Genomic DNA, 24592 nt, shown 5'->3' with positions numbered 1-24592 from the left:
ATCTGCTTCCTCTTTCTCCATTCCCTTCCTCTCCCTGCATCTTCTGTTCTGAATCGGTGAAAAGGTTTAGAAAGATGCAATCTGGAAACTTTCATGTCAGAAAAGATTACATTTTTGATCTATTCTTAGTTTAGTATAGTTGTATCTGGTTTGAATTGTCGGCAGCTGACATATTAAAAGCACCCACACCACTTCTGCTAAAAGTGCATGTTAAACTATAGGCGGTTCCCAAGTTCCAAAGAAGATAGGCTCTGTAGGTTTGTTCTCAAGTTGAATGTATAGATATGTCAGAACAGGTACATTTTTAAAGTGTAACTCCAGCCATATATATAGGGAAGGGTTAACACTCCTGTGGAGTTTCCTTTGCTGTCTGTGGCCCTGTCCAAAAGATTTCACCTCACTTTCTGTCCCTGTGATAACTGGATATTGAAAAATGTGGCTTGTTGTGGAAACAAGGATTGGTGAGAAAGCTTCAGTGGAGACCCCTTTTCCCCATGATAACTTTCAGGAGTGAATTTCCCTTCCGAGGGGTAGATTTCTCTTACTTCCTGTTGTTTCACTCCCATTTGTAACTATGAGTCATTTCTAAGTTGGATGTTTGTGACTCTGGAACTGCCTGTATTTGGTGGACTGAAGTTGTATTATTCCGCAGGGCTTATTGTTGAGGTGAATAATACTGTGGAGTAAAGAACTGAACTTTGCCCTTAGCTGGCCTTTCTAATCCCAAGCAAAAGCCTTCTGTTGGTGTAAACTGGAGCCTTAGGAAGAGTGGCAGAGTTCAAGCGACAACAATTTCTTCTCTTTTTTCTTTTTCTTTTTGGTGCTTCTCAGCTCTTCCTTGTAGTTTGTGAAACTGACATTGTTAATAGAACTGCAATCTCAAAGCACTACTGAAATGTCCGAAAAGAGGAAAAAAGGCCAAGTGTTTTTTTTTAATTTATTTCTGAGCCCTGTATTAATTGTTTCCATTCCACTGACCTCATTTTTAATCACACAAATGAGTCAGAATCCACCATTATGGACTCAAAAACTATGTGAAAAGGATTTTATTAAAACATTCCACAATGTTCCCCACTCTGCGCTTCAAGTGCTTCCTTGCCTCAATGATGAAAATGTACTAGAAAATGTTGTTCACAATCCACTCCTACTCTGCCCAGTTTAAATGGGATATCCGTGTAATAGATGCAGGCTTTACTCTAAAGAAATAGAAATCCAAAATTGACCTGCAGCAGGTTATTTCCCAGAATGTCTGAGGTAGATTGTTTTCAATGTAACTTGTTTAAATGTCACAGGAAAAAATTACGAAGGCATTCAGTTATACCATTAGTTATTTTAATTTGTTCCGTCTTCATCTGTATTGACTTGGAGGAGAGCTGAAAAAGAGATCCCCTTGTTTAAGGTTAGCCCACTCTTGTCATTTGAAAACCATGGTTCAGGTTGGGAAAATCGGTCCTGAGTGTTCCAAGGGCGCAAACAAATACTGTTTAATAATTAAACTGTCAGGATGTTCCAAAATAAGGGTCTGAAAGCTGTCAAAGTAAAAGACAGATGTCCAGTTTCCTGTTTGTCTCCTGTTTGTGCAAAACGCTGCTGTGCCAGTTTCATTCACAGTCTCTTGAAAAAGACTCCTTCTCTACTTCCTACGCTTCTCTGTGCAGCAGGGGAAGGATTTCGTCCCATGCGATGACCACCAATACGGACCCTGAAATGATATAAATGTAAAAAGGCACTTAAGGCATTGTCACGTGGAGTGATGCATGCATAGTTGGGGTCACTTCAACGCATCAACGTCCTATTTTGGATAAGCTTGATTTTACTCCTAAGAGCTGTCAACACAAAGTCCTGTGACATATCTCCTACCAATATACGGCTATATTGTATGATGCTGCTGTGTATTAATAGTAAAATTCACCCTCCCTCAACCTTCACAACTTGAGCTCCCCAACTCTAGATGTATATACTGTTTTATCCCTGCTGCTGGCTTTATATTTGGTTTGATTACTCCTGTAATTGTTTTATCACTGTTTCATGTTTTATGCTTTTAATTTCTACGTGACTCAGAGAACTTTAGATATGAGACAATTTAAACAGTAATAAATGAGTAAAATATCAGTATATTTTATTAGGAAAGGAAAGTGGCACTTGGCTGCCGTAGTTTAGAAGTTGTGCTTAAGCATCTGGTTGTTCTTCATTTCATGGCAAAATTCACACTTTCTGAAAGCCAAGGAAATGTGCTTTCAATAGTAGAAAAAATGAGATGTTTAAAACCAGGACCATAATTCCTTTGAATCCTCACTGTCACCTCAAGCAACTCCACCGACTAGCATTGCAATTTGTAGAATATTATTCCCACTTGTAAACACAATTAACCTCTGTCTTAATTTGTTAATGTGTAGCTAAACTGGATAATATTGTTACGTGTCCTCAAGTCCATTCTTTGGCAAGCAGTGCTTCAGTAGGGTTTTTTGGTCAGATGTATTCAGAAGAGGTTTGCCATTTCTCTTTCTCAGATTGAGAGAGGGTGGCTTGGCCAGTGCGTTTTTGTTATAGAGTGAATGCTGGGAATACATTGCCTGGCTTTACATTGATATGCAAAATTGTGGATAATAGTAAAAACCTATTGAAATGAGAAATGTCTGGTCCAAGAATATCATAGTACTAGAGGACCTAGAAAATAAATAAAGATTAAGTATATGTTGTCTGAATATGGATAAATGAAACCACAGATACCAGACCTGTGTGTCATACTGAATTTCACCAAAGCTGTCCCTTAATTAAAGCTATTGCTCTGTATTCCTTGAACCTTATCATTAGGACTCATAGCCCTGTGTTTGCTCACATAAATAGAAAAATAAGGTTGCTTACCTAAGCATGGAGCTATCCAGTACACCAGGATGTAGTTCCAAAATTTTTCACTGAAGCAGTTTAAGTGCATAGAAAAAGCCAGAGCTGGGTTGAATATGGCTCCTGTGAGGTGTCCTCCTATAAGAAGACAAAAGGACAGTTCCTCCTCTAAATCTCGATTAGCATTAAATTCCAAAACCAGGATCATCCGATCCATAGTATTTTTGAGTTCTATACATGTTGTGAAAGCTGGACAGTGAAGAGAGCAGACAGCAATTAAAATCAACCCATTTGAAATGTGCTGAAGGAGAGTTTTGCAGATACCATGGACTGCTTAAAAGGCAAACCAATGGGTCTCCAAGCAAATAAAGCTTCAATTCAGAAGGGAAGAGGACGAAACAAGCTGTGATGCTTATGTGATGACATGACTCAAAGTCAATGAAGCTCTGTAAAGTAGAAGGCAGTAGGAAAATGTGAAGACAACATTACAGCTGGATTGCCTCAGTCAAGGAAGCCGTGGCCCTAAGGCTGCAGAACCTGAGCTATTGAGGACTGGATCTCTTGGAGGTTTCTCATCTATAGAGTTGCCATAGAAGAAATACTTCTGGCAAATAACAAGTCTTATATTGGACAGGTGCTGCAAAACTAAACCAGCACCCCAGAATTGGTTCTGTACTCTTTACACATATATGCTGCCTTTTGAAATCCTGAGTAAACTCTCAACTGGAGGAAAGGTGAGACAGTGCTGCTATCAGCAATCCCTTGGGAAAAAAAGCAATGTTTGGGGTTTGTGACATGCCAGCGGCCTGTGCTGTAGAAGTTAATAATTCTCAATGACGATGCTTCTGGTACAGAGCGTGCATTCATCCTGATGCTATCCCTAATGAGGTCTGGTACTGCTATTCTTTTGTTACAAATAGGATCTGGGTCAGCAAAAGTATGTCTTCCCGTCCCAGGGAATTTGGGATTTGGCAGTGGATTCCTCAGGCCACCCACCTTCTAGACCTCCAGTGAGCCACATTGTGCACAGTAGAGTTATGACGGTCTCTAGTTCAAATCCAGTCTCAGCCATAGGCTTTCTAGATATTTTAAATCACTGTAACTCCCATCTTTCTCTTAAGCTGTTAAGAAGAATGCCAACATTTCTCACATAATTATTAGAAGAGTTTTTGACAACATTACACAAAGTGTTGTATAAATAGTAAGCAAATTGTTCAAAGCTACTAATGCAAGAGTAGTCAACTAAAGATTTTCCAATGAAGGAGAGGTTTTATTTTGGGGGGGGGGGGGGAAGAGAACTGCAACTCTTACTCTTCAGCAAGCATAAGCTATAATGCAGAGTTTGGGAAGCTACAGTTCAAAAATATCTGAAGGGCAGCAGCTTCCCAAACCTGTGTGAAAGATAACAAAAAAACAATGTTGTTATCTCATGATGGCAGACAAGCCTTAACAACGAAAGGTTCTGAACCCGGTTTCTTAAATATGACAATATTTTGCCTGCCCATTTTGAAATTGTTTCCAAATGTTCCTGAGTCAAGTCTTTACTAAATGGACCAGAAGATGATGATGATGATGATAGTGATGATATTTTTCATGTCAGGAGCGATTTGAGAAACTGCAATTTGCTTCTGGTGTGTGAGAATTGGCTGTCTGCAAGGACGTTGCCCGAGGATGCCCGGATATTTTACCATCCTGTGGGAGGCTTCTCTCATGTCCCTGCATTGGAAGCTGGAGCTGATAGACAGGAGCTCACCCCATTCCCCAAATTTAAACCACTGACTTTTCGGTTAGTAGTCCTGCCAGCACAAGGGTTTAACCCATTCCACGCTGAGGGCTCCATGATGATAATGAAATGCCACTTTTTTTCTCTTAAACAAGACTCAAAGCCTCTAGCAAATCGAGTCTGAATAAACGACTTCTTGGGGGAAAACCTCTGTTTTTAGAGATGACACATGTCTGCTTCTGCTTGGTCATAGGAACATGCATAGGTTGTACATAGTAGTAGCAATCTGTCCAGATTATAACAAATGGGAATATGGTCATATTTTTGCATTTCAAATGACTGACAGTATCGCTAAGATTTGAACTGTCTACATTCTCTTCCACCCTTTTTAAAGTTCAAGTTGCTATTTTTCCAATACTGTGATGGAGCTTTAAAAACACAAAGAGAACATGACATTTAAATGGTTGCTTAATGACACACTAAGTATTTCAGGAAGTCCACAGCAGTGGAATTAAAAATCTGTTTACTTTGCTCATTAACAGAGAGTTTTTTCTTTTTGTAACTGAATGGACAAGTCCTCTGCCAAATTAATGACCCCGGTTATGGAAAAAATGCAAGTGCGGACAGGGACTAGTTCAGACTGCGACTAGTTCACTCTTATAAGGGGTAGGATTGAACATGGAATTAATTTTTTAAATTTAAATGTGTACTGAATGCTATCTCCTGATTTGCCCAGACAGAAGCAGCAGAGATTAGGTTTCACGAAAATCTCTTGTTTTGGAACACCAACATCTTTTACTGCCGTTTACTACGTTTTATAAGTTGTTCCAGTACTTGGCTGTTAAGGGCTTTGCTTGCGAATAAGAACAGTTTAACTTCTGGAATTTAAGAAGATGTATTCTCAAGCAGCAAGTATATACAGTTTTCACTTGTTCCAGGCAGTTTTCACCTTGAGATACAAAGTACAAAGGGTATTCCAGGTTACCTTCCTTGCTCAACTGTTCTTATTTGTATTAAGTCAACATATGATAAGATTAGTTCACTACAGTGGGTGGAAGAAGTCCCATTGGATCTTCCTCTGCAAACTTTTATTTTTTCCTAAGAAACAAAAAGCTGAGCAACTCTGGTAGATCACAGCTGGGTACTCTATAGCCTTTTTGAAAAATAAATTGAAGAATGGGACTACAATTTCCAAACACAGCAAATATTGCTTGCATTTTCTTAGGGGTTTTTTAAATAGGTAGATCTTAGCTTCCTCATGCTTTAATGCAGTGGTTTTCGACCTGTGGTCTGTGGACCATCAGTGCGCCCCAAGAATTAAAATATGGTCCGCGGCCTCGCTGTTACTACACCGTTGTAATGAGAGCGATTGATCTCACAAAACCCTTATAGTGCCAAGGCAATGGGGATGTCGGGAGGGGAGAGTCTGACTACCCACGAAAGACATGACAACAAGCCTCCTGACTGCTGCTTCTCCTCCTCCCTCCCTCCCTCCATCTGAGTGGAGCCATTCCATGTGGTGCCTGGAAGCGGGGGCACCTTGGTGTCTTTGTTTTTAGGCCTATTCCTGGGGTTATTTGGAGTGCTGATTCAGGAAATTGCATTAGATAGACATCAGCTCTAGATTATTAAATATGGCTTTCTGTAGGTGAGCAGAAATGGCATATGGATGGCATGTTTTGTATCAGAAACTAGAGATGATGTGGTCTATCCAATGCAATTTTCTGAATCGGCACCCCAAATAAACAAACTGAATCTAAAGTTGACCAAAAATTTATTCGTAACTGTTTTGGGACTAATGTTGGATAGTGGTCCCTGGTCAAAGTGGCCCCTGATAAAAAAGGTTGGAAAGCAGGGGCTGGGCTGTGGCGCAGGCTGTTGAGCAGCTGCAATAAATCACTCTGACCATGAGGTCATGAGTTCGAGGCCAGCCTGCGGCAGGGTGAGCACCCGTCAATTAAAAATAAAATATAGCCCCTGCTCGTTGCTGACCTAGCAACCCGAAAGACAGTTGCATCTATCAAGTAGGAAATAAGGTACCACTTATAAAAAAGTGGGGAGGCAAGGTTAACTAATTTACGATCTGGAATGAGGAAGTGCCATCAGAGTGGATGATGAAGCAGCTGCTCCCCCCTGTGGCCAGAATCGAACATCCCCTCAGGAGAAGGTTATATTACCTCTGCGTCTGTCTGTCTCGGTCTTTGTTTGATGTGTTTATGGGCATTGAATGTTTGCCCTATGTGTGTATAATGTGATCCGCCCTGAGTCCCCTTCGGGGTGAGAAGGGCGGAATAGAAATACTGTAAATAAATAAACCACTGCTTTAATGTATCAGGGAAGCTGGCACATCCCTGTATTATTTCATCTGTAATTTTCTCAGAAGACTATCACAGACTTCAAGACTTCCCTGATAGGGCCTTTTAAAATCGTTGCTCAAGTTCTTGTGGTTAAGAGATAACTTTTGATTCCAAAATCACTGTCTGTGGGCATATATGTTAAATGAACTGGCCTTTTCTGTGGAAAGTGTGCTGTTGTCTCCTCAATAAAGACCGTCCGTCTGCCTCATGCGCAATATGAAGGCACTTAATTTTATTCCCCAGTTTGTTCCAGCAGAGGTTAACAGAGGTAATTTAGACATCCCTGCTAAACAGATAGAAATACACCTTTCCTCTTGTGTGTTCATCGTGTTTAATGTTCTGCAACTAAGTACCCTGTGTCAATATTTCAGTAAGCTTATATAAAGGCAAACTGGGTGGCCTGCTTTTGATGCTGTAGGATTTGGGATTTTGACATTTACATGTTTATTCCCTGGTTATATCTACAGTAATAGCTAGTTGTACTACATGCTGAGGTTTTACGGAGGCACTCAATTAACTGTAATAACACCCAAAAAAAATCAGAGATAGAAGGTTTACATTCACAGAAGTAGGTCATGCCAGAATTAAATATGCTTGCAAGATTGTATTATACCTGTTCTGCTTCTCACCATATAGGATAGACAGCAGCAAGCCATATATAGCACCTATCTGCCTAAAGTAATAAGAGATTGCGTGGCGCATTTTATCATAGCATCAGCATGTTGCTTCAAAACCAACCCCAGGACAATGCCTTTCCTCTATGGAAGGAATCAAAGTAGACTTAGTGGTCATTACAAAGCAAACGTTCGGGCTTTGAAAATACAGTAGAGTCTCACTTATCCAAGCTTCTCTTATCCAATGTTCTGTATTATCCAACACAGTCTGCCTTTTAGTAGTCAATGTTTTTGTAGTCATTGTTTTCGAAACATTGTGATATTTTGGTGCTAAATTTGTAAATATAGTAATTACTACGTAGCATTACTGCGTATTGAACTACTTTTTCTGTCAAATTTGTTGCAAAACACAATGTTTTGGTGCTTAATTTGTAAAATCATAACCTAATTTGATGTTTAATAGGCTTTTCCTTAATCCCTCCTTATTGTCCAATATATTCGCTTATCCAACGTTCTGCTGGCCCATTTATGATGGATAAGTAAGACTCTCCTGTACTATGTTCTCAGTTGAAAAGACTCAATCGGAAGTCAAAATATCCTCCCCTCCAGTTTGGGGCAGAAGGAATCGGCCAAGGAACGGAGAAACAGCAAGCGAAGAGAATATTTATGTCACAATAACAGATTAGTGGGATTAAGGGAAGAAAAACTTCTACTTCATACATCCAACATCAACCATTGGAGCAAAATAGGCAAAAGCAGCACCGTTCCTTCAGGCATGAACTCTTGCTGTCCTTGACAACAGTCATGTACACTGGGAAAAAGGCATTGCCACCCGGCCTTTGCTAGAAGCAACAGGTGTCCTCAATGTACTACAGTCTGAGCTTGGAAATAATTACCTTTTAAGAATAAAACTCCCCTCAGTCAGCCATTCTGCCCAAATAATAGTCATCTTCTTGGGCAAAAATTGTCTAAAGTAGTGATTTTCAAGTAGGGTTTTATGGAGCCACGGCCTTTCTTGGGAATTTAACAAAAGAGAACACTGTTAAAGGCAAACTAGTTACTCTGGAAGACTGCTTGCTTGCCATCATTGGTTTTGCAGAACTGCTGCAGGTGTTAATTTCAAAACCAAGGTTCATAACCAGCAACACAGACCAAATAGGTTAGATCACTGAGCAAATGGAGAGTATATCCTAGAATTTTATCCAACCTCTGATCCACAATCTCTGCAATGTACAAGATATTATTTAGTTCGTGGGCAGACCATCCAAAGTTGAAATATTCCCTGAAGACAACACCATGGGGCTTAGCTGATAAACAGTAGTTGTTGAAGACTTTCATAGCTGGAAGGCTTTGATGTTGATAAAGAGTATGGCCCTGTATCCACAGATTTGATTATCCACATCTGACAAGTTACACCCCCTCTAGGCATTTTCTTACCCTGTTTCCCCGAAAATAAGACATCCCCGAAAAATAAGACCTAGTACAGGTTTTGCTGAATTGCTAAATATAAGGCATCCCCCGAAAGTAAGACCTAGCAAACTTTGTGTTTGGAAGTGCACCCGCCAAACATAATACCAGAGCATGCAGGATCAATGAATGTATGTACCATAGATTGTTGTACATAGAAATAATGGTATTAACAAGATATTCTTGATAGGATTCACAGTTTGTCTGGTTATGCTGGTTTGGGATGACAACTATTGTACAGTATATAATAAATGTTCATTTTTTGTTCAACAATATATGTGAATTCTTCTTCATGGAAAAATAAGACATCCCTTGAAAATAAGACCTAGCGCATCTTTGGGAGCAAAAATTAATATAAGACACTTTTATTTTCGGGGAAACACAGTAGTCCTACAACATGACTCCATGGTATTCTTACGCTAGAAGTCCTTTATTTTGATAAATTTTGCATATCCATATAAGGTGCATCAACACATCATTGTGGATTTGGGGAGCATATTGTATGCAACTATTTAAGGCACGTTCAAGGGCTTGAAGCCTTGTTGGCTACACTGAGAATTTAAGGAACCTGGACAGATTAGACAAAAAAACCCATCTAAATCTAGCATTCTGTTTTTTACAGTTTCGTAACACAGGCCTATCAGAAGTCCTGCAATAGGACATGAGCGTTGTGGCAGACTCTCACTCATATTGTGCAACATCTGATATACAGAGGCCTGTTGCCTCTCATGCCAGAAGCTGTATCTTACTCTGCTAAAGTCTAATGTCGATAAACAGTAGTATAAAGGCGGTTGTATAACAATTTAGCAATCCTTGAAAGTTTATGGTCCCAGACAAGGGAAGAAGTCAGGGAAAGGGTCACAAGTCTCTCTTCCTGAACTTTCTCTTTCAGGGGAGCTTCATTTTGATCTCACTCTGTTGCCCAAATATTGGCAACCAGTTAGAGCAGGCATGGGCAAACTTCAGCCCTCCCTCCAGGTGTTTTGGACTTCAACTCTCACAATTCCTAACAGCCTACCGGCTGTTAGGAATTGTGGGAGTTGAAGTCCAAAACACCTGGAAGGAGGGCTGAAGTTTGCCCACGCCTGCTCTAACTGGTTCCATCTATTATGTGGATGTCATGTTTGACTTCCCTTCATGTACTGTCGGATGAAATCTGGAGTGACCTTTTGGGTGGAAGAGTGGTGTGCATTCCCTCTCAAAGCGAACCCACAAACCTTCGTAGACCAAGGTGGTGATCAGGAGGGCGACCAGGTGGCTCCTGGCCTGGTGGCTGAGGGACTCAAACTGGAGCAGCATCAGGTGGAGCAGGAAGGAGAAGAGCAGCTCCAGGACGAACGCGTGGGCCACCGAAGTCTGGAGGGGGCTTGTGCAGGCCTCGTCCTGGGCTCTCGCGTGGGCCTCCGTCATGCCCAGCATCCATGCCCCACGGGTGAAGAGGTGGGCAGCAAGGGCACCCAGGAACTGGGCCGAGGTGTGCAGTGCCCACGTGGTGCCCGCCAGGCGCCCCTTGAAGAGGAGCTGGAAGCTGCTGGAGGGGTTGTTGACGCTGCCCACGAGGGTCCGACCGTGGAGGGCGGTGGAGAGGTAGGTGAGGGCCAGGGCGGTGTGGGGCTGCGGGGGCAGCGTGGACAGGAGGCGCAGCTCCCGTGTGCAGGCGCAGATCTGGAAGGCACCCGAGCACTCCAGCACCAGGCGGTGTGTCCGTGGGGGAAGGTGCCGGTGAGACAGGCACCGGGAGGCCCACGCCAGGCCCACCGCCAGGCCCATCACCAGGAAGGACAGGAAGGTCTCTGCCAGGGAAGGGGCCGAAGAAGCAGGCATGGCCGGGGTCTGCCTCTCTCCAGCGGGGATCCGACCTGCTCCAACCTCTCCAAGACCCTTCTCTCAAAGGCTCTTCTCTAGCCTCTCAGGGGCTTTGTAGTCCCTTCTCTCGGTTCTTCTCTTGGCTCTTCTCTAGCCTCCAAAAGATTCTTCTCAAGCCTTTTCTCTCAGCCCTTCTCTAGCCTCTCAAGGGCTTTGTGGTCTCTTCTCTAGCATCTTCTCTCAGTCCTTCTCTAGCCACTAAAAGATTCTTCTCTCAATCCTTCTCTAGCCTCTCATGGGCTTTGTAGTTTCTTGTCTTGCTTCTCTCGGCCCTTCTCTAGCCTCTAAAAGAGTCTTCTCTAGCTTCTTCTTCTCTAGCCACTAAAAGGTTCTTCTCTAGCCTCTTCTTCTCTAGCCACTAAAAGGTTCTTCTCTAGCCTCTTCCCTCAGCTCTTCGCTAGCTTCTCAAGGGCTTCTTGGTCTCTTCTTTTGGCCCTTCACTAGCCTCTAAAACAGTTCTCAACCTTTGGTCCTCCCAAGTATTTTGGGCTTCAGATCCCACAATTCCTAATAGCTGGCAAGTTGGATGGGATTTCTGGGAGTTGATGTCCAAAACACCTGGAGGACCAAAGCTTGAGAACCAGTGCTCTAAAAGATCCTTCTCTAGCCTCTTCCCTGGGCTTTTCTCTAGCCTCTCATGGGCTTGGTGGTTCCTTCTCTTGGCCCTTCTCTAGCCTCTCAAGGGCTTTGTGATCACTTCTCTGGCCTTTTCTCTAGCCACTAAAATATTATTCTCTAGCCTCTTCTCAGGGCTTTTCTTTAGCCTCTCAAGGGCTTGGTGGTCCCTTCTCTTGGCCCTTCTCTAGCTTCTCAAGGGCTTCCTGGTCTCTTCTCTAGCCACTAAAAGATGATTCTCTAGCCTCTTCCCTGGGCTCTTCTCTAGCCACTCAAGGGCTTGGTGGTCCCTTCTCTGGCCTCTTCTCTAGTGACTAAAAGATTCTTCTCTAGCTTCCTACGTGGGCTTTTCTCTAGCTTCTCAAGGGCTTCTCTTGGCCCTTCTCTAGCCAGCCAGCCCCCTCCAGACTTAAGATTCTTCTCTAGCCTGGACTCTAGCCTCTCAAGGGCTTCCTGGTCTCTTCTCTGGGCCCTTCTCTCGCCTCTCAAGGGCTTTGTGATGGCTTCTCCAGCCTCTTCTGTAGCCACCAAAAGATGACTCTCTAGCCTCTTCCCTGGGCTCTTCTCTAGCCTCTCGGGGGCTTTGTGATGGCTTCTCTGGCCTCTTCTGTAGCCACCAAAAGATGATTCTCTAGCCTCCTCCCTGGGCTGTTCTCTAGCTTCCCAAGGGCTTCTCTTGGCCCTTCTCTTGCCAGCCCCTTCCAGACTTGATTCTTCTCTAGCCTGGACTCCAGCCTCTCAAGGGCTTCCTGGTCTCTTCTCTGGGCCCTTCTCTGGCCTCTCAAGGGCTTCCTTGCCCTTGCCCACCAGCAGCCCAGGCTGTCAGAGATCCCGGCTCCCTGGGCCCCGATCCATGCTGCAAACCCCTTCGTCTCGGATGTCCTCTTCTCCGGCTCTGGCAGCCCGGGCACAGCCGCCTCCTTCTCCGCCGCACTGCAGCCGGTGGAGGGAGGAAAGGAGGGAGGAAGGGAGGGAGAATGGCTTGCTCTCTCTCGGAGCTGCCACGCCGACAGACTGGGCTCCTCCGAGGATGATGCTTTTGGGCTTGGGGTAGGAAGGAGGGAGAGCGAGAGGCGCCCGGCTTCCCCAATTGGGACGAGGAGGAGGCGGCGCCACGGCAACGCCGCCCACAACAACAATAACCACAACCACAACAGGTGGCGGGAGGGGAAAGGACACAGAGAAGGGCAAAGGTCTGGGAGCCAAGCCCGGCGAGGAGCGGCTTAGGGGACACAAGAGCCCGGTTTCTAGATTTCATCTTGGAAATGGAACCGCCTTGGGGTTCTGTTGCCCCAGAGACAAGGACACACAGCAACGGATGCAAACTGCAGGAAAAGAGATTCCACCTAAACCTTAGGGGCCGGGCTGTGGCACAGGCTGGTGAGCAGCCTGCTGCAATAAATCACTCTGACCATGAGCTCATGAGTTCGAGGCCAGCCCGTGGCGGGGGGGGGGGGGGAACCCGGCAATTAAAAAATAACAACAACAATTTATTGATTAGCCAGTTGGCCTTATCAAGCACAGACAATACAAACATGAAATACAACATACATCTGGTACACTTAAAATAAAATAAAAATATACAGGTATTTGCCAGCTTGGTGCCAATGTAACTTAGCCATAGATGTATGCACCCGGCAATTAAAAAATAACAACAACAATTTATTGATTAGCCAGTTGGCCTTATCAAGCACAGACAATACAAACATGAAATACAACATACATCTGGTACACTTAAAATAAAATAAAAATATACAGGTATTTGCCAGCTTGGTGCCAATGTAGCTTAGCCATAGATGTATGCACCCGGCAATTAAAAAATAACAACAACAATTTATTGATTAGCCAGTTGGCCTTATCAAGCACAGACAATACAAACATGAAATACAACATACATCTGGTACACTTAAAATAAAATAAAAATATACAGGTATTTGCCAGCTTGGTGCCAACGTAGCTTAGCCATAGATGTATGCATCAACTATCCTCATCTCCCCTACACTGCACCCCAATCTGATCTATGTACTCAGATCTCCTTTTAGCAGCTTTGAGCAAATAAGAGGGCCACTTTTGTTGTCACATTGGGTTATAACCGGTCAATAAACATGTAGTTTTGGCTGCTATGTCCCAGCTTGTTTTAAGAGCAATTAAAATAAATAAATAAATAGCCCCTGCTCGTTGCTGACCTAGCAACCCGAAAGATAGTTGCATCTATCAAGTAGGAAATAAGGTACCACTTATAAAAGTGGGGAGGCAAGTTTAACTAATTTACAACGTTGGAATGAGGAAGTGCCGTTACAGTGGATGATGAAGCAGCTGCTCCCCCCTGTGGCCAGAATCGAACATCCCCTCAGGAGAAGGTTAAATTGCCTCTGCGTCTGTCTCTGTCTCGGTTCTATGTGTATATGGGCATTGAATGTTTACTCTATATGTATATAATGTGATCCGCCCTGAGTCCCCTTCGGGGTGCGAAGGGCGGAATATAAATACTGCAAATAAATAAATAAATAAAATATATAGGCAGAATATAAATACTGTAAATAAATAAATAAATAAATAAAACAAATAGGCAGAATATAAATACTGTAAATAAATAGATAAATAAAACAAATAGGCAGAATATAAACACTGTAAATAAATAAATAAATAAATAGGCAGAATATAAATACTGTATATAAATAAATAAATAAAATAGGCAGAATATAAATACTGTAAATAAATAAATAAAATAGGCAGAATATAAATACTGTAAATAAATAAATAAAATAAAATAAATAGGAGTGCAATGCACTGCCTCAGAGTCCCGTGGAGTGTCCTTCTCTGGAGATTTCTATATACAGTAGAGTCTCACTTATCCAACATAGACGGGCCGGCAGAACGTTGGATAAGCAAATATGTTGGATAATAAGGAGGGATTAAGGAAAAGCCTATTAAACATCAATTTAGGTTATGATTTTACAAATTAAGCACCAAAACATCATGTTAGACAACAAATTTGACAGAAAAAATAGTTCAGTACACAGTAATGTTATGTAGTAATTGCTGTATTTACGACTTTAGCACCAAAATATCATGATATATTGAAAACATTGACTACAAAAATGGCTTGGATTATCCAGAGGCTTGGATAAGCGAGGCTTGGATAAGTGAGACTCTACTGTAGTACATACAGAAGTATTAGTAAAGGTAAACGTTTTCCCCTGACGTTAAGTCCAGTTGTGACCAACACTGTGGGCTGGTGCTCATCTCCATTTCTAAGCCAAAGAGCCGGCGTTGTCCATAGACACCTCCAAGGTCATGTGGCCAGCATGACTGCATTGGAGCGCCATTACCTTCCCGCTGGAGCGGTACCTATTGATCTACTCACATTGTCATGTTTTCGAACTGCTAGGTTGTCAGAAGCTGGAGCTAACAGCGGCTGCTCACACCGCTCCCAGGGTTTGAACCTGCAACCTTTCAGTCTGCAAGTTCAGCAGCTCAGCGCTTTAACACACTTTGCCACCGGGGCTCCTTATACAGTGCAATACTTTCATCTATTAGTCTTTCACAATCATTTCTCAGACAATATATTTTCAATAAGAGGTCACAGTCTTCTATTTGAATAGTACATATAAAAATATTATAAGCTCCAAATCAACATCCATTTCCTCCTTGCCTTCAGTCTATTGGCTTCCTCTTTATTTCCCACATTTCCAGCATTTATCGGTGCAATGGTACATCTTCGCTAATCTCTCTGGAGGGAGATACCACCACAAGTGCGTTTTGTAAATGTTTTCTTTTAGGTTTCGACATGCCGTGTACTTAATTCTTCTCTTCCATGTTTTTTCCTCATTGGGCCATTTTTATCTCTTGGCCGATGTTTTGAGCCCATCTAACCATTGAGTCCTTTACTACAGTAGAGTCTCACTTATCCAAGCCTCGCTTATCCAAGCCTCTGGATAATCCAAGCCATTTTTGTAGTCAATGTTTTCAATATATCGTGATATTTTGTAAATACAGTAATTACTACATAGTATTACTGCGTATTGAACTACTTTTTCTGCCAAATTTGTTGTATAACATGATGTTTTGGTGCTTCATTTGTAAAATCATAACCTAATTTGATGTTTAATAGGCTTTTCCTTAATGCCTCCTTATTATCCAACATATTTGCTTATCCAACATTCTGCCGGCCCGTTTATGTTGGATAAGTGAGACTCAACTGTACTTCCTTTTCTGTGTGCCAAGTCAGTAGGTTTTTGTATATATAAGATACTAGCTGTGCCCGGCCACGCGTTGCTGTGGCAAAGTGGTGGTGGTATTGGTTAAAAATTGTTGTGTAATTTTTATTTGACGTTATTTGTATTTTTTAATTAATTTTATTATAAGTAATCTTTTTATTTATTATATTTTATTATTTTCTTGTATTATTTTTTGTTATTTTCTGTTATTATAGTATTTTATTGTATTAATCTTTTAGTGTTTTTAATTATTTTTAGTGTTTTTTATTTTTTTTATTGGGTTGCTAGGAGACCAAGTTGGAGGAGCTTACCCTTCTAACTGGCAGCAATTGGATAAAAGCAATTATTCCTCTCCCTCTAATTAGGACTTTATTTTTCTATTCTTTTTGTTGTATCAACCTAGAGGCGTGGATGATGGGTTGTGTTGTCAAATTTCGAGGTTGGGGGACCTGTAGTTTTGTTGTTTTGTCGGTCGCCGTGATGCCATCACTGTTTTATATATATAGATAAGTCTCTGGAGATTTCTAAGCAGAGGCTGGATGGCAGAATGGAGTTGGGCTGAGTTCCCTTCGGCTCTCTCCCAATTCTAGGATGCTGGATGCTAGGGCCCGGGCTGTGGCGCAGGCTGGAGAGCAAGCCAGCTGCAACCAGCTGCAATGAATCACTCTGACCAGGAGGTCATGAGTTCGAGGCCCGCTCAGAGCCTATGTTTGTCTTGTCTTTGTTCTATGTTAAAAGGCATTGAATGTTTGCCTATATGTGTAATTTGATCCGCCCTGAGTCCCCTTCGGGGTGAGAAGGGCGGAATATAAATGCTGTAAATAAATAATAAATAATTGTGACCCCATTGCCCCATGCATGTCAATGTAGTTGTGAGTGCTAATGTGGGATAGTGATTTCAGTACTGAACTATATAGCTCTGAGAGACCAAGGTTCAAATGGCCATGGAAAGTTATACTCTCTCGACCTCCGAGTAGGCTGCCGTATTGGATTGGAAATAATTCCCTTCGGAAACAAATGACATTCATACCCATATTAAAAAGGAAAAATGACGTCACGTCCATTTGGCAAATGTGAATTTCCATGAACATGTGGAGACCACCTTCTGAAAACCACTAGTCAAGAAAAGCATGACTTTGTTAGAAGTCAACTCTTTGAACAAGTGATATTCATAAGCATTCCTGTAATGGCACACAGGTAACTCAGCTGTCAAACTGAAGAACCATGCCTCTGAACTTCCAAGGACAAAGAAAAGCATGACCTTGTTAGAAGTCAACTCTTTGAACAAGTGCTATTCAGAAGCATTGATGTAATGGCACACAGGTAACTCAGCTGTCAAACTGAAGAACCATGCCTCTGAACTGCCAAGGACAAAGAAAAGCATGACCTTGTTAGAAGTCAACTCTTGGAACAAGTGATATTCATAAGCATTGACGTAATGGCACACAGGTAACTCAGCTGTTAAGCTGAAGAACCATGCCTCTGAACTTCCAAGGACAAAGAAAAGCATGACCTTGTTAGAAGTCAACTCTTTGAACAAGTGATATTCATAAGCATTGATGTAATGGCACACAGGTAACTCAGCTGTCAAACTGAAGAACCATGCCTCTGAACTGCCAAGGACAAAGAAAAGCATGGCCTTGTTAGAAGTCAACCTTTGAACAAGTGCTATTCAGAAGCATTGATGTAATGGCACACAGGTAACTCAGCTGTCAAACTGTAGAACCATGCCTCTGAACTGCCAAGGACAAAGAAAAGCATGGCCTTGTTAGAAGTCAACTCTTGGAACAAGTGATATTCATAAGCATTGACGTAATGGCACACAGATAACTCGGCTGTTAAACTGTAGAACCATGCCTCTGAACTGCCAAGGACAAAGAAAAGCATGGCCTTGTTAGAAGTCAACTCTTGGAACAAGTGATATTCATAAGCATTGACGTAATGGCACACAGATAACTCGGCTGTTAAACTGTAGAACCATGCCTCTGAACTGCCAAGGACAAAGAAAAGCATGGCCTTGTTAGAAGTCAACCTTTGAACAAGTGCTATTCAGAAGCATTGATGTAATGGCACACAGGTAACTCAGTTGTCAAACTGTAGAACCATGCCTCTGAACTGCCAAGGACAAAGAAAAGCATGGCCTTGTTAGAAGTCAACTCTTGGAACAAGTGATATTCATAAGCATTGACGTAATGGCACACAGATAACTCGGCTGTTAAACTGTAGAACCATGCCTCTGAACTGCCAAGGACAAAGAAAAGCATGGCCTTGTTAGAAGCCAACTCTTTGAACAAGTGATATTCATAAGCATTGACGTAATGGCACACAGGTAACTCGGCTGTTAAACTGAAGAACCATGCCTCTGAACTGCCAAGGACAACAAAAAGCATGACCTTGTTAGAAGCCAACTCTTTGAACAAGTGATATTCATAAGCATTGATGTAATGGCACACAAGTAGCTCAGCTGTTAAACTGAAGAACCATGCCTCTGAACTGCCAAGGACAAAGAAAAGCATGACCTTGTTGGAAATCAACTCTTGGAACAAGTGATATTCATAAGCATTGATGTAATGGCACACAGGTAACTCAGCTGTTAAACTGAAGAATGGCCAGGGAGAAAGACATGCCACTACAAAAATATATTTGGTTAGCAGAGGATGGTTGTTTCTTTGCAGTTGCCCAAAAGATATACACTCCCTTGACACCTCTTAGTTTAAAATATGCACTCAGAGACAAAAATGACAAAGTCTTCTTTGAAAAATAACCTATCTTGTTTACTCGCAAACACCTTGTATTAATTCACCATACACGGGCATTTCTCATTCAGGTTTTCTCTGTAGTTGTCTCTGGGTGTTGAGTACACAGGGTATCATTCTTAATCGATAGTCCATAGTCTTTAGGTATAGTTGTATTCACTGAAGGCCACAAGTCATACTTCTCATGGCTCTAGCACTGAGCCATGGAATTAAAGTGGTCTCAAAATGCATTGATTCAATATATTTATTTATTTATTTACAGTATTTATATTCCGCCCTTCTCACCCCGAAGGGGACTCAGGGCGGATCACATTACACATATAAGGCAAACATTCAATGCCTTTAACATAGAACAAAGACAAGACAAACACGGGGCTCCGAGCTGGCCTCGAACTCATGACCTCTTGGTCAGAGTGATTTGTTGCAGCTGGTTGCTCAACAGCCTGCGCCACAGCCCGGCCCATATAGATGTACCCCAAGTCTGCTTCCTCAGATACAACCGATAATCTTGTATACAGTTATGGATTAAGGCCCTATCAACACTGACCATTTAATGCAGTTGAAAAGTGGTTTCACCTTGCAGATGGTTACACATGGAATCCTGGAACCAGTGTGAGGTCCAGATGGTGATTACACAAACCACAGAGTATTGATGCACCTTAAGGGTTTTCTTCTGCATGCTTTTGTGGGCAATAAAAGAATCAATAGGAATCCAAATAGTTCATAAGCCATGAAAATTCATTAGTCCACAAACCATAGCAATGTAATAATCTATAAGGCAAGGCGATAGACAGTAGATCCCAAAAACAAGGTCCAAAGGTACAAAGATCCAGGAAAACTTCTCTTGAGCATGAAACAAGAACATCCACACAGATGAAGCGAGGATTTGCTTTGACCACGAGCTATCTGCAAACACACACTTTTAAAAGCACCCGAGAAAGGCATTTCTTTTTCCATAAGTGGCCTCTTTTTTCCAGCTAGCCTCTCACTCCTACGGACCTGAAAACCTCTCCATAACAAACGGTCAGCCCTAGATAATTCAAGGTCTTGAGAGCTCTCTTGCTCATTAATTCCCATGGGAATGTCATCCTGGCTGTTGTCTATGGCTTCTGGGGTCAACAGTTCATTCTGGGGTCAACAGTTCAAACTGCAATTCTCGAGCCTCTGAATCAGCCTGTATTTCCTGCAGCCCATCTTCTGGCTCAACTGGCTCTTGTATCTGAAACCCAGAATCCCCTTCTTCATCCTCACTCTGGCTATCCTGTGGCTGAGTCACAACATGAACCTCTATACCGCGCCCCTGTGTTCTAACAAGCACCTCAGGGGAAGTATATAGAGGCTCAGCCCTATCTCGGGCTCTTGGGAAGAGGCCCCGCCCGTCCCTAGCCCCGCCCTTTAGTCCTAACAGACCTCTCAGGAGAGGTATAGAGGCTCAGCCCTGTCTTGCGCTCTTGGAAGGAGGCCCTGCCCCCTTCCCTAACTCCGCCTTCTGTGTCACAACAAGCGCCTCAGGAGAGGTATTGTGATGTCCCCTGAACCCTTGGGCCGTGATCCTGCCTCCATTGTGGCACCTCAGAATAGTTCACCTTGCTGTTGACACCAAGTCACACACAGAAGATTGTCTTTTGTAATTTTATTGAGCAAAAGCATATATATCTATATATATATCAAAGCAGGCAGATATATAGTTCCCAAAATAGTAGTAAAAAGAGTCAGCAAAATCCAATAGTTCATAGGCAAAACGAGAGTCAGTAAATCCAATAATCCATAGGCAAAACAAGAGTCCAGTTCCCAAAGAAACAAAGGTCCACAGGTTACAAAGATCCAGGAACAGGAGAATTTCCAAAGCAGGAAAACATAAGCATACACACTGATGAAGCGAGAATTTGCTTTGACAAAGATCTGTCTCTCAACCCACAGTTTTAAAAGCAACCCAAAAATACATTTCTCTTTCCTTCAGAGGCCTCCCATTTTCCAGCCAATCTCAAACTACAGTGAGGCTGAGACATTCCTTTCCATTGCAAGCGATCTGCTCTAAATAGTGATGGCTCTCCCTCAAGGCCAGCCACCTCATTATCTCGCACCTGAATTGGGGCCTGAGACATCTCCGGCTCATTATTTCCCATGGGAATGTCATCCTGGCTGTTATCTCTCTTCTTTTTTTTTTGGTGGGTAAACAGTTTATTAATGATATGTTACATAACAAAACAGCAGATTATAGCAGATAAAATCAAATAACAATCCTTTTGAAATGTACATGCATATCTACATTAGTCAATCAACCGGTTAATTCTAACATTAAGTACATACAGTAGAGTCTCACTTATCCAAGCCTCGCTTATCCAAGCCTCTGGATAATCCAAGCCATTTTTGTAGTCAATGTTTTCAATATATCGTGATATTTTGTAAATACAGTAATTACTACATAGTATTACTGCGCATTGAACTACTTTTTCTGCCAAATTTGTTGTATAACATGATGCTTTGGTGCTTAATTTGTAAAATCGCAACCTAATTTGATGTTTAATAGGCTTTTCCTTAATCCCTCCTTATTATCCAACATATTTGCTTATCCAATATTCTGCCGGCCTGTTTATGTTGGATAAGTGAGACTCTACTGTATTATTATCAGTAATTCAAAACATGTAGAATTGCGCTTTCTACATGTTATCCACTATTTTCAATCTAGATTTCTACTCATTTTTTAAAAAGGAAATTAAATATAAGAGTTCACCCTAACATCCTGGCTGTTATCTATGACTGGCTGGTTCAAGAGTTCATCCACCAGCTGCATTTCTTGAGCCTCTGAATCAGCCTGTATAATTCCCATCCCCATGCCATCATCCTGAAATTCATCCTGTATCCCATCATCTGGCTCTTGCACCTGAAACCCAGAATCCCCTTCATCTTCACTCTGGCTCTGCAGCCTATGCTTGTGATGCCTCAGGGACCTTTGACCCATGATCCCACAGCCATCACAGATCAAACTGACAAGGATATGGGTTTTTTCCCATCTCAGCAAGATTCTGTTCCATTCCAGATGTCCCCTGTTGACAGTTTGGTACCAAAGCTAATTAGTGAAGCCCTTGAAACAGAGCCCGGTTCCCCGGAAAATGTTGTGTTTGATAGCAGATCTTTTCTCAATGCGATTTCCTGCTTCTTAGCAGGGGGTTGGACTAGATGGCCCATGTGGTCTCTTCCAATTCTACTATTCTATGATTCTATGATTCTATGAAAACACATCGCTCCAATAAGGAGTCCCTGAGACGAAGTGCGAGATTAGCAGAGAGAGAGGATTGTAATTAAACTATTTCTCTTGGGAAGATTAAGGGAGGTTTACATCTGGCAGGTTGTTGTGTTTAGTCTGTTTCCCTTGGGAAAATGTGGACTCAAACACCTGGGTCGGAGAGCTTGGAACTTCCATAAAAGTTCTGGGCACAGGCTACCTGTCGCAGTGTCAACGTGACAGTTGGAAAGTTAACATCGACTCTTGTTCCTGTGCATCTCAGCGGTTTGACGGAATGCTACTCTTGAGTAGACCGGGAGTTGCATCTCATCTCCCTGCGTTTCAGATCCACCACGACTAATCTTGCCTTGCCTTGATTCCTTGCCTTGGACATCGTGCCCGGGAACCTTTCCTGAGAGACCTTGCTTTATTCCCCACTCAAACTGCTTGGAAGTTTGAGTGTGTTTCGGTTATTGGATTTAAAACTTTGAACTCTAATACTGGACATTAAACTTTATATTACTGGACTATATTTGACTTTTCCTAAAAGGACTATTGCTGGACTATATACTCTGCTTATTTTTGTTTGATTCCTTTATTGCTTTAATAAAGATATTAGATTGTTTATTGGCCTCCATGTTGGTTTCCAGTGCTCACGCAGTCTAGAGGTGTTACAATGCTGTTGCTGAGTCACAACAGGTATAGATTCTCAGCCCTATTTCGGGCTCTTGGGAAGAAGCCACGCCCACTCCTCTAGCTCCGCCCCCTGTGTGTCCTGACAGGTGCCTCAGGTGCTCAGCCCTGTCTCCTCTGGCCCCGCCCCATGTCCTAATAGGTGCCATCACCGCCCCCCGGATCGCTCCAGTGCCCACCGGGGGGCGGTAGTGCCCACTTTGGGAATCACTGGTGTAGATGGAGCCTCAGGCAAGGAGAGAGAGAGAGATGTTCACAAACCTGCATACACCAGGGAGGTGAGTGCGATGGCAATCATGTTGGCCCTGACGCGGATCTCTTGCTCCTCCGATTTGAGCAGGGTGAGCTGGAACAAGAAGGAGGAGACAAGCTCCGTGCCGAAGGCCTTCAACAGGTTGGTCTGGAGAGGGTAGCTGCAGACGTGGGGATCGGAGAGCAACTCCAGGATGCCTCTTGCCCAGAGCACGTTTTGATAGACTGCGGCGACGAAGGCGCCCACAAACTGGGCCACGATCGTCAGCACACCCAGCTTCATCGAGATGCCTTTGCGCAGGATATGGACCAGCGTCGTGGTCGGATTCGTCGGGTTCTCACTCAAAGTCAAGTAGAAGTGGAGGGCGGCAAAGGAATACAGATGTCCCAGGTAGGTCTCCTTTTCGGCCAAAGGGCGCAGCACATTGAAGCCGACGCACAGCTGGAAAGTGGCCAGCATCTCCATCAGGAAGAGACGGGGGCTCAATGGGGTGATGAATAGGCGGGTCATGCGCCTACCCTCGGTGGCAATCACCGTGGTGGCCCCTTGGATGGCAACCAACTGCGTCTTTTCCATGATGAAAGGCCACTGTGATCTTTCCCCCTTTTCCCCGGTGCTTTGGTTCTCTCGCGGCCACACTCTTCCTCGTGATGCCACCTCTCACTTCTCTTGAAGTCCATTCCCTTTTCGTCGGGAAGCTTGATGCTGCGGATTGGATCGAACATCTCCCTTTGCCTCCATCTCCCTCAAAGCATCTCCTGCCATTGAGGAATAGGGCTGCTATTGTTGTGTCATAGGTTTGTCAAAGACTTTCTTTAGACACCTCACTCTTGAAAGGACTTGGGCTGCTCCTTGTGGTCAGGGTCTTCAATGATGGATTATCCATGGTTTCCCTCTTGAATCATGGTTTTGTCATTGAACCTGGGCCCCACTGAAATAAAGGAACCATGCTGCCCTTTGCCAAATGCTTCTTATGGCATTTTATAGCCAAGTTTGATTTAATTGTGTCTTTTAATCTTGTCTACCTTCTGCCCCTGTTCAGCTGAGCTGCTGAACTTGCAGACCAAAAGGTCCCAGGTTCAAATCCCGGGAGCGGAATGAGCGCCCGTTGTTAGGCCCAGTTCCTGCCAACCTAAGCAGTTTGAAAACATGCCAATGTGAGTAGATCAATAGGTACCGCTCCGGCAGGAAGGTAACGGCACACCATGCAGTCATGCCGGCCACATGCCTTGGAGATGTCTACGGACAACGCTGACTCTTCGGCTTAGAAATGGAGATGAGCACCAACCCCCAGAGTCGGTCACGACTGGACTTAACGTCAGGGGAAACCTTTACCTTTTATCTTCTTTCAATCTGTAATTCAAATGAATTTATTGCCGACCCAATCAATTTTTAACTATGAATCTTAAACCTATGTCTTGTGTTTACTATATTTGATTATGACGAAGTTGACATGGCCTGATTTAAGGATGAAGCATGAGGATCTCGGACAAATGGAATTAATTATATATACGTTTTTAAGGTTTTTATAATGTGTTTTAACAATGTTATTAATAGATCTGTTTATATTGTTTTGTTTTTATTATTGTATTTTGGGTATTAAACTTTGCCAATTTTTGTAAGCCGCCCTGAGTCCCCTCAGGTGAGAAGGGCGGGGTATAAATGTTGTAAATAAATAAATAAATAAATAATCATTATTTATTTGATGTGTTGTTGAAGGCTTTCATGGCCGGAATCACAGGGTTGTTGTTTGTTTTCCGGGCTGGAACGTACTTAGTCCTAATCTGTTTTTATACTGGTTTTAAACCACTTCATTGGATGTGTTGCAATAGCAGATTCCCAGATTAGCTTAGTGTTTACACCTTTTTTTTTTTGGTTATTTAATAATCAATGTTTATTTTACTTAAGTGATATTTGTCTTTACTGTTCTAATGTAGCACAAATCCTATGTAAAATCA

General features: G+C 42.7%; 1 protein-coding gene across 2 annotated transcripts; it reads right to left on the bottom strand.

Annotated features, from left to right (window-relative positions):
• Nucleotides 1-923: 923 nt before the first annotated feature.
• Nucleotides 924-23424, bottom strand: aqp11 (aquaporin 11). 2 transcript variants are annotated; one of them, XM_062974506.1, is made up of 3 exons: nucleotides 22643-23424; nucleotides 2866-2982; nucleotides 924-1702 (listed from the first exon to the last, which is right to left on the bottom strand). In XM_062974506.1, the coding sequence occupies exons 1-3, from the start codon at nucleotides 23208-23210 to the stop codon at nucleotides 1641-1643; spliced, it is 747 nt and encodes a 248-aa protein (XP_062830576.1). In that variant the 5' UTR covers nucleotides 23211-23424; the 3' UTR covers nucleotides 924-1640. The 2 variants fall into 2 exon arrangements, with proteins under 2 accessions (XP_062830576.1, XP_008116850.2); XM_008118643.3 differs by lacking the exon at nucleotides 22643-23424 and adding an exon at nucleotides 10223-12348.
• Nucleotides 23425-24592: the final 1168 nt, after the last annotated feature.

The sequence above is a fragment of the Anolis carolinensis genome, chromosome 3 (assembly GCF_035594765.1).
Source record: "Anolis carolinensis isolate JA03-04 chromosome 3, rAnoCar3.1.pri, whole genome shotgun sequence".
Lineage (NCBI taxonomy): Eukaryota > Metazoa > Chordata > Lepidosauria > Squamata > Dactyloidae > Anolis > Anolis carolinensis.
Note: the sequence above shows the minus strand (reverse complement) of the source record. Positions and strands in the feature narration are given on the sequence as shown.